The 11,111-nt window shown below is 35.7% G+C and overlaps 1 protein-coding gene across 1 annotated transcript; it reads left to right on the top strand.

Annotated features, from left to right (window-relative positions):
- The first annotated feature begins 5,228 nt into the window (after nucleotides 1-5,228).
- alphaCOP (coatomer subunit alpha) lies at nucleotides 5,229-11,111 on the top strand. Its single transcript, XM_023162026.2, has 9 exons — nucleotides 5,229-5,908; nucleotides 6,375-6,826; nucleotides 6,879-7,395; nucleotides 7,794-8,004; nucleotides 8,062-8,612; nucleotides 8,672-8,895; nucleotides 9,359-9,629; nucleotides 9,867-10,162; nucleotides 10,319-11,111. Exons 1-9 carry the CDS (start codon nucleotides 5,413-5,415, stop codon nucleotides 10,958-10,960), a joined length of 3,660 nt encoding a protein of 1,219 aa, XP_023017794.1. The 5' UTR covers nucleotides 5,229-5,412; the 3' UTR covers nucleotides 10,961-11,111.

Raw genomic sequence — 11,111 nt, 5'->3', positions numbered from 1 at the left:
TGTTGGAGTTTGTTTTGCTTTGATTTTATCAATTTTCAACCTCTGATATTTTGTCGGAGAGTACTCTTCATTTATTTTGATTCTGCTTACATTTCATTTCTTTATTGCATCTAAAAATGGGTGAATACGCTTGATCAAAGGGATTATCGAATGGAAGGTAAAACTGAAGCCTTTGGCGTAGAATAGATCCAAAACAAGCTCTTTCCAACACACCAGAACTGCAACCCTCTTCTCGATGCGCGTTTCACCAACCAGATTGGCGCCTTCAGGAGGTGAAGTAGACTACTTTCGACTCACGTCGAAAAGAGTATTGAAGTTCTGGTTTTTTGGGAGCAGTGCTTGTTTTAGAGAAGGCAAATAATTGGTATTGAGGTCACGTTCTGATACCCACCTCATTTTTTTCATTACTGTTTTATTGTTTTTCTTTTCATAGCCGATTTTTCAACACTAAAAGCCACATTCAACATGTAACCATTACAGAGAGGTGGAGAAAATTTGGCAGAAGTAACTGTTGTTTTTTGTTGTCCTTTTCTAATAAATGAAACTTTTCTGCTATCTGGAAACTACTAATATATTCGTGATGTTTTAAACAAAAGGTACTAAGTTCACTGGTCAAATCTTTGATATGATTTGTTATTCTCAGCTGTTGTTTTTAACTGATATATAGGCTTTGTAGGAATCACACGTTAAAAGGTAAGACCTCGTTAGTTCCTAACTCGGACAAGTTCCGACTTTTGAGAGAGGCGAAATGCCAGGCCCAAAAGCCTATAGATTATGATCAACAAACCCGGCAAATAGCTTTGAAACGGTCATTTCCAGCCGTGAAATCCATCTTTATAGAAAAAAAATATGGGAATCTTCCAAAACTGAATTAAAAATTGAAATGAGAGAAAAGAAAGAGAGAGGTAATAAGAAAAGGGAAAGAACCAGGACAAGATTGGGATTTCCCAACATGCATAACTTGGAGATCTAATACTTTGAAACTCTGAGTTGTTTGAAAACTTCAAAAAAGTTTAATTTCTCTCAAGTAAGAGAACAGGCCTGAACAGTCCACAATTTTTGAAGTGAATTTTACAAAATTCCCAACTTTTCGCTGTTTATTCGACTTGGAAAAGTTGGGAAATTTCGGGCCGTGAAGATAGAAAAAATAATAGTAGAAAACAATCCAAAGTAGAATAATTTCCATTATTATTTTTATAATCAGCAAAATTTATTTTTGTTTGTGCATACCCTAACGGGCATAAGCATTCAGCTAATCTTTGGATAGCTAAGTAAGAAAATTAATATATTATAGTAGTAACTAATCTCTCGACTTTCATGTTTTCAAAAGTTGGGAAATTTTGCTGGTGAGGTTGGAAAAATTTGGATTTCCTCTCCCCCCTGGTTTTTCTCTTCGCTACGGCCCTGTGCAAAGAAGTTACTTTCAGACACAAACTGGAAGAAAAACCCCTTCCGAAACAACTACTTTCATATAAATACAAATGATTTATCAGTGAAATGAACAGCATTCTGAAATATATTTTTATTCATACTCAACAACTATGTACAATTTTAGTTCATAACAATAAATAATATTCACCTTGAAATTGTAATAAAACTTAATATTAGGCCATCAGGTTATTAAAAATGTATTTAAACAATTATTTTCAAAAAAATACTATTCATTTTTTTTATTATTGTGAATCTTTCCTCAGTTGAATATAGTTTATATGAACAAGAGTTTCTATCGACAAAAATGAATCTCAACAAATTATCGTGCTATAAGCTGAGGACCTTTTTTATATACAATTAAAAATTCAACTGTCAAACTGAATATAAAATACCCACTTCCGTTGCAGTCTTAAATTTTGGTATTCATGATATTTCAAACAACACTAACATCGATTTGGACTTGGAAGACATTTTTAATTTTTTTTTGGTTCCATTAGTCCTTTATCGGTGTTTCTTCATTTGCTGTTTCATTGGAACTAATAAAGTTATTTAATATGATTCTTCAACTTTGGTATCTGATATGTCAATATCACATTCGATTTTGATTGATGAAAGTGTTTCATCATCAATTAAGGAATTTTTTGTTTTTTCATTCGGTACATCATGTTCTTCTTTGATTATTATCCCACCTGTGCTTTTTCTATCCTGAAAAATTGAATTTAAATAACACGTGTCATTGACAAAGCAAAAACAACATTATTTGATAAGGATCAACATATAATTATCATAGATAGTGTCGTTAAAGAGTACGTACGGAGAGTCAGTTGAACTGAACCATCGATTTGAATCAAAATGTTGGCGAGAACAAAAACCTAGTCAAAAGCTGTTTCACACAGAATATACAGAATGAAAGTAAAACATAGAACTAATTGTCTTCCCAAATCCACTCTATCAGAAAAGAAAATGGATCTTTTCTTGGAAAAAATCATCGACGATCGGTTAAACTGTTTCAGCCACGTATTTGTTCCAAAATAACTCAAACTAGTAACCAATCTAAAAGTATTAAACATATCCTACTTGTCTTTATTTCATCCTATACTATCATATGGTATTCTACTTTGGGGCAACACATTTAATGCAATAATGGATACATAGAAAGAAGAAAAAACAGAAATTTTATGGGCCTCTAATTACAATTTTTATTACATTCGAAAATATCTGCAATAACAAAATTTGCTCAGGTATGTCCCACAGAAAATATAAAAAATATACATACACTACATAAGAAAAAATGTCACACTACAACAGTTATGACTCACATATGAATATAATTAAGTTCAATTTACTTACATTTCTTTTTCTGAGTATGAGTATTGATGGAATGGCATCTCTCTTTAGCTGAACTTTTAAGCGAGAGCTTCTATCGAAGGATGTTTCATCAAAATGTTGAGAACACAAATGGGCCCTTATAGGAAGTTCACTTTCTTTCAGTTTCAAGAACTCTAGCCAGGATTTTCGTAAAATAGGATTTGCTGGAAATCTAAACATAAAGTAGAAAAATTAATTATTTTCATGTCTCTTTGAAGTAAATAAAACACTGATTATTATTTATGACTTTTCTTGGCAAGTTTACCTTTACAAGGTTTTATCATTTCATGCATAAGCCTGTTAATTATTGTATATATTACGAAACTTCAAAAATAAATTTATCTTATCGTATCTGTTAGAAAAGCTAGGTAATGATTGTGACCCTTGTGATTTGAGGAGCATTAGTGATATAACTAAGTGTTGCTCTTTCTTCACAATTTTCTAAATTACTCAAATCAGAGAATAACTAACAAAATACATGGTAGTACTATATTTTTGACCTTAACTGAAACCAATAGTTGTGACTAAAACCATGGAGGGTCTGAGAGATATTTTCCCTTTTCAATATTAGTTAGAACGGAAGAAAGTATTTTGGAGAGGGAGAGAATAAAAAGCCTGGTTTGAAACAACCTACTTTTCCCTATTGAATTATAGAATAGATTGGAAAAGTTAATAACACCCACTGCTCTTCGCTGAAGGCCAAATACTTTGGGAACATATAACGAGTCTCCCAAACTAATATGGCAAGAGGACATACAGACTGTATGACTCTCTGGTCCACAGGTGATCTAAAATTAACTAAATGCCTCTACCAACAATATTTACTAAGCAGAGTCTAGATTTTTTGGTAAAACACATTTTTTCATAGAAAATATCTTCTTGCGAGTTTCACTAATATTTGAATTGAATCTGCTCATTTAGGCTTCTGAATTGTTAATGTTATCATTACATTTTGTAAAAGGGGTATCATCAGCGTAGAGTATTAAAGAACTATGTGGCAGAGTTGCGTTTATATCATTTATATATATTAAAAATAGCAGTCCGAAAAACGGAACCTTGTGGCATTTCATGTCTATTTACTTTTTCTTCTGAATGTTTTCTTTCGTAATTTGTAAAACAGTCGTAAATAACAGAAATGTGACACAACATAATATGAATGATACTGGTATGAAATTACACTTACAAGAATCATTTTCGCCCTCAAAGTTAACTCAGAGTTGAAAATGTTCGCTTTCAATTCATCAGTTCATGTGTAGTTTGAAAATTCTGTTTCTTAAAATGTTTCAACATACTGATGGAGAAGTAAAAAGGTAAATGTTTCGTTTTGCTATCAGATAAACGACAGATAAATTCTCACCTATGGAAAGAAATACCCTTTCTTCCTCTTACTACATGAGAAATTTTGCAGCTTATACAGCTCACCATAGTAGCCACAATGTGTCTGGTATTGAAAACTTTTTGAAGTAGAATTTTATAGTTAACAAATTGGAGGAATTTAGGTTTTGAGAATGTTATAGTACAAACAATTAACAATTTTATTAAATAATATGAACAATAAGATTCAAAATCATAGCAAAATAAACAAAATATGAGGTTACATTTATAAACAATGACGTAATAATAAATATGGAGTGACCATTGAAGAAAGAACATTGACTCCAACAACTAAAAAAAAGATGAAGAGATTCGTGTCATGGCATTTACGTCAGTCGTACACAACATCAGATACAACGTCACGATGTTTTACGTGTTGCATATTGCTATGTGAAAATTTGATATGTCGCATGATGCTGTGATGAAGTAGTGTGATTTGCAGGTGGAATATATGTTTACATATCAATCGCAGAGACCCTAATGCCAGCTTCAAAACTCACTCGTTTTTCTGCAAATAATAATCAAAACCCATATCTGCGAATGTTTCAAAAATACCAATTTATAAATGATCGTTAGCTATGACATAACCTGCGCATACACTGAAAACGATGAATGATTCTATATCTGCCTTGTACTGTGTCTTATGGATGATGCCCCTTGATCCTTGATATTAGAAAAATCATTATCATTTATGAAAAATGACAGATTATAATTCAATGATTTTTCGAAATCATGTTCCGCTTAGTACATTCAACAATAAATCTAATTGAATTTACAAATAGTAACTGTTTTTTACAACCTTATGTATTGATTATTTGGACATCAACCGTTGAATGAATTTGGAAACATGATAACTGGACTTAAAATTACTTTTATCAGAGAAAACTTTCGTATTTCCTTCTTGTATCATTAGGAAAATCTGACTCAACCGATTAAATTCAAATGAGTAGCCTAGTAAACAGAGAAGTGATTTGTAACCAACGATCATAGGTATTAGCATGTAATAAGTGATTGTTCGTTTGAAATGGACTCGATAATGAACTGTCAAACTACGTGTCAGTCTGTCACTTTCAATTTTGGTGAAATACGTCATCTCTTCCATCAGGATCACGTATACAAAATTAACGTAAAATTGTGAATATTTTTTTATCTATGTAATGTTTCGACAATTCCTCTAAAAATAGACGTTCAATTAACTAGCTAAAGTTATTTGTTGCCAATTCACCGGTCAGCAGCAAAATGTTGACAAAATTCGAAACGAAATCGGCTCGAGTAAAAGGTCTTTCTTTCCACCCCAAAAGGCCGTGGATTCTGGCAAGTTTGCACAACGGCTGCATCCAACTATGGGATTACAGAATGTGTACTTTACTGGAAAAATTCGATGAACATGATGGACCGGTTCGTGGTATCTGTTTTCACAATCAACAGCCCTTATTCGTTTCAGGGGGAGATGACTATAAGATTAAAGTATGGAATTACAAACAGAAGCGTTGTATTTTCACATTATTGGGACATTTAGATTACATCCGTACTACCATGTTCCATCACGAGTATCCTTGGATTGTATCTGCTTCTGATGATCAAACCATAAGGATATGGAATTGGCAGAGTAGAACTTGCATTTGCGTTCTCACGGGGCACAACCATTATGTTATGTGTGCCAGTTTCCACTTGACTGAAGATTTGTTGGTGTCGGCTTCTTTAGATTCGACTGTGCGAGTTTGGGATATATCAGGTGAGATTCGTAGAATTCACCATTTGGTAATTATCTGGCAGAGGTGTTCATGCTGAATTTGTTAATTTTTTGTTTTTACTAAAGGTGTAGGCACCAAATTTCTGAGATACTGCATTCAAAACCTATTTATTCATCCGTTTTAGGCATTTTCAAAAGAAAAAAAATATTTTTTGGATGCAAACAGTTGAAAATATATTTTTTTATCTTTTTTTCTACATTCCAAATTATTATTGTTTACATATTTTTGTGTTTTAACATTGGAGAGGATTTCATTAATGTCAAAACATAGACAGAAACCAATAGTGACTTCAGTTATTTGATACACTTCCACTTAATCTTCTGACTATTAAATTTGGTATGATCACAAAAAAGCTCTCAAACATTGAAATATGCACAAATTTAGAGCAAACCCCTCTACCTAATAATCATCCACCAATTGTCTTGATGTCAAAATAATATAATTTAGGTTTGAGGAAGAAAAATGTTTCTCCCGGCCCTGCTGGTCTTGAAGAACACCTGAAAAATCCAGGAGCAACTGATTTGTTTGGTCAGGCCGATGCAGTGGTGAAACACGTTCTTGAAGGCCATGATCGTGGAGTGAATTGGGCAGCTTTTCACCCTACCTTGCCTCTAATTGTATCTGGAGCTGATGATCGCCAGATCAAACTATGGCGAATGAACGAATTCAAGGCCTGGGAAGTAGATACTTGCAGGGGCCACTATAACAATGTGTCGTCAGTTTTGTTCCACCCACGACAGGAGTTGCTCCTCTCGAACAGTGAAGATAAGAGCATCAGGGTGTGGGACATGACGAAACGTACTTGTTTGCACACGTTCCGCAGAGAACATGAGCGTTTTTGGGTAATGACTTCTCATCCTAACCTCAATTTGTTTGCAGCTGGACATGATAGTGGAATGGTGAGATTATTTTTTTGGTTTGGTGACTAGTTGACTGATTGAAATGTTATAGGTCATTTTCAAACTGGAAAGGGAGAGACCAGCTTATACTGTTCATGGTAACTTATTGTATTACGTCAAAGAACGCTTTTTGAGAAAACTAGATTTCACTACTTCCAAAGACATTCCTGTCATTCAAATTCGAGGGGGTGGCAAAATACCGGTTTACAGAATGTCTTTCAATCCAGCTGAAAATGCTGTTCTCCTCTCGACTCGTACTTCCAATCTTGACAACAGCACTTACGATTTATATAACATTCCAAAAGAACAGGAACGAGATGATCACGTTCCAGAAGCTGAAAACAAGAGATCTTCTGGACTAACTGCCTTATGGGTGGCTAGAAATCGATTTGCGGTACTTGACAGAACTCACCAACTGATTATTAAAAATTTGAAAAATGAGGTTACAAAAAAAGTTCAGACTCCTACTTGCGATGAGGTGTTCTATGCAGGCACAGGAATGCTGCTGTTGAGAGATTCTGAGAACGTGACTTTGTTTGATGTTCAGCAAAAGAGAACCTTAGCACAAGGTAAGAATTTTGATTTCGACATTATTCCTTCATGTAACCCAGTATATTACATTCAAGTGTTCTTCAACTTAATTACCTAATGGAACGAGATATTAGGCCTGAAAAAACTGGAACTGTTTGTCTCATTTTATATTTTTCTTTTTCAATGATAAAAATCTTGACAGATTTATCAAATCTGAATGTTATATTCTTCTTTCAATCTTCTCTTCTCTCTTTTCTCTATTACTTTATCTTCCTACGCTTCATTCTACTTTCAGAATTACAGTTCACTTTTTTAAATATCTACTTTGGTAAATACTTATTCAAAGTGATGAAAATAAATTTGATTTGAAATAAATAATATTCTCAGCCCAGCTACATCATAAAATAACTAAAATTTGTTCTTTCTGAAATTGTAGTCAAAATTAATAAATGCAGATATGTTGTTTGGTCAACTGATATGTCCCACATTGCATTACTATCCAAACATAACGTAACAATATGCAATCGAAAATTGGATGTACTTTGCTCCTTACACGAAAACACCAGAGTGAAATCTGGAGCTTGGGATGATTCAGGAGTCTTCATTTATACAACCAGCAACCATATCAAATATACATTAAACAATGGGTAAGTTACTTTTCCAAAAAAAATACCGAAATATCTGATTTTCCCCCCCAAATTCAGTGACCATGGTATCATTCGCACCCTGGACCTTCCCATCTACATCACCAGGGTGAAAGGTAGCCAGGTTTTCTGTCTGGACCGTGAATGTAAGCCTCGTGTTCTAACTGTCGATCCTACCGAGTACAAATTCAAGCTTGCCCTCATCAACCACAAGTACGAAGAAGTTTTATACATGGTTAAAAACTCGAGACTAGTCGGCCAGTCCATCATCTCGTACTTGCAGCAAAAAGGCTATCCCGAAGTAGCTCTACACTTCGTCAAAGACGACAAGACTCGATTCACTTTAGCACTCGAGTGTGGAAATATCGAAATAGCTTTAGAAGCAGCCAAAGCTTTGAACGACAAGGCTTGCTGGGATCAGTTGGCACAAGCTGCACTGTGGCAGGGCAATCATCAGGTGGTTGAGATGTGTTATCAACGCACCAAGAGTTTCGAAAAACTATCCTTCCTCTACTTGATAACCGGTAACTTGGAGAAACTTAGAAAAATGACTAAGATAGCCGAGATTCGTAAGGCAAGGTCTTCCCAGTACCACGGAGCTCTTTTACTTGGTAAGTTGAATGTGTTCACTGTATGAGAAAGGCGTTTGTTGATGGGCATTTTGTTTAAGGTGATTTGGAGGAACGCGTAAAGGTATTGAAAGCATCGAATCAACTTCCGTTGGCTTATTTAACAGCTGCTACTCACGGTATGAAAGAAGAAGCTGAGCAGCTGCGGGAACAGATTGGAGATGATAAGAAGTTACCCGATGTTGATCCAAATGCCAAGTTTTTGAAACCTCCTCCTCCTATTCAGCAGGCGGAGTCCAATTGGCCATTGTTGACTGTTAGTAGGGTAAGTATTCATGAGATGTACAACTTGGGCCCCTTTTTCTCGTTTCATTGAAGGTCGAAAGTAAATTAACTGTTTTAGTTTTTTTCTATATCACAATTTTTTTTTGTGAATTATATAATTTACTGTTTCTCATACATCTGAGGTCTAAGTTTGAAATTTTATATAATGGAGTCTGAATGGAGTAGTTCTTGTCCCAATCCTTATATTGGTCAAAGGGGAAGAACTTTCACTAGAAGAATAAAAGATCACAGAAGTAGTTTTAACCATTTGCAAAACAAAGTTATCAGTCATCAAGTAGTTAGTGAAAGCCATTCATAAATAAGTATTAAACATGCCTGATGAAGATATTGTATAGTAAAACACATGTTTATTGAAAATTCCACAGTAAAGTACGTCAAATACGTACGATTATGCAAAAGTTCTGCGAATTGAACCAGAAATGAAACTGTGTTGTTCATTACAGAGTTTCTTCGAAAACACTGCAGCTTCAGCTGGTGCCTCAGCGAACATGAAGTCCTTAATGGTGGAACCCACTGCAGAAGTCGGAATGGAAGAAGCAGGAGGTTGGGGCGATGAGGACGAACTGGAAATCGATCCCGAAGAGAAGCGAGCTGAAGTTTCTGCTGACGGAGAAGGGGGATGGGACGTTGAAGACGCAGATCTGGAGATACCTGACTTGGGCCCCTCTCAGGCTGCTGAAACGACTGACAGCTATGTTCATTTGCCGACGAGAGGTATGTATTTTTTTCGAATTTCAGCATTTCAGAAATTGAAAAATCGACGGGTCTTACCTGCAGTAAAGATTTAAAGTTTTCTCATAAGTGTGAGTAATCGACAAAAAGTTTTCAGATGAACAGACAGACAACAGACATTTATCTAAATCAAATAGACAATTACTACATAATACTCCCTCTTTAGGTCTTAGTACAAAGTTTGTTGCAACAAAATTTAGTATATGACTTTTTTTGTAGGACCGTCTGCTCCTTTGACGTGGACCAAAAACTCCCAGTTGGCCGCGGATCATGTCGTTGCGGGATCCTTTGAATCTGCTGCCAGGTTGCTTCATGACCAACTGGGTATAGTCGAGTTTAAACCGTATGAAACACTTTTCCTGAATTTGTATAGCAGTTCGAGGACGGTGAGCTCTTGGCAGGCGAACATTCCTCCTTCGTTCAGTTATCCACTGAGGAATTGGAAAGAGGCTACTCTGAAGAATCAGTTGCCTGTTGGAGGTATCAAGCTCAACGATTTGGTTGCTCGGTTGCAGGTTGGTTGAGATTCTCAGACCCTTGATTCAAATTTTTATGAAGAAGTATCATTTCTATTGAATGTCAGCTGATCATTTTTTTGTTTTATACATCTGGTTTGAAAAATCTTCAACGTTATCAACACTAGTCATGTACAAACCCATCGTTTTTTTCAGGTTTGCTATCAGCTCACTACGGGTGGCAAATTCACCGAAGCCATTGAAAAATTCCAAAACTTGCTCTTGTCTGTCACCCTCCTGGTAGTGGACAACAAACAAGAAATTTCTGAAGCCCAGCAGTTGCTTCGAATTTGCAGCGAGTATATTTGCGGGTTGCAGATGGAAACGATTCGGAAAACTCTTCCGAAAACCACCATCGAGGAACAAAAACGCCAGTGTGAGATGGCAGCCTATTTTACACACTGCAAACTGCAGCCGATACATCAGATCCTGACTCTGCGGACTGCGCTCAACATGTTCTTTAAGCTGAAGAACTACAAAACTGCTGCGTCGTTTGCCAAAAGACTGCTCGACCTCGGCCCCAGGCCTGAAGTGGCTCAGCAGGCTAGAAAAATTCTTCAGGCTTGTGATTCTAACCTCACAGACGAGCTACAGTTGCATTACGATGAACATAACCCGTTTTCGCTCTGCGGACATTCCTACACACCGATATACAGGGGAAAAGCCGAAGAGAAGTGCCCGCTCTGCGGGGCTTCTTACTTACCCAAGTACAAGGGTAGTCTTTGCAATATTTGCGGAGTAGCGGAGATAGGCAAGGATTCCATCGGGTTGAGGATCAGCGTTCACCAGTTCCGATGAATTTTCATCTGAAGGAGAAAGCTGTTTATGTTATTGCATAAGACGATTGTTTTTTATGTAGGGCTTTGTATGTTACTGTAAGTATTCAAAAAAGTATATATTCCTAAGATTTATAATCATGAAAGTTTTAATTAAATTGAATTCTAATTGA

This window comes from Leptinotarsa decemlineata, unplaced genomic scaffold (assembly GCF_025532065.1).
Source record: "Leptinotarsa decemlineata unplaced genomic scaffold, Ldec_3_MD MMD2_tig00001064_RagTag_RagTag, whole genome shotgun sequence".
Classification (NCBI taxonomy): Eukaryota; Metazoa; Arthropoda; class Insecta; order Coleoptera; family Chrysomelidae; genus Leptinotarsa; species Leptinotarsa decemlineata.
This window is presented reverse-complemented; position numbering and strand designations above follow the sequence as displayed.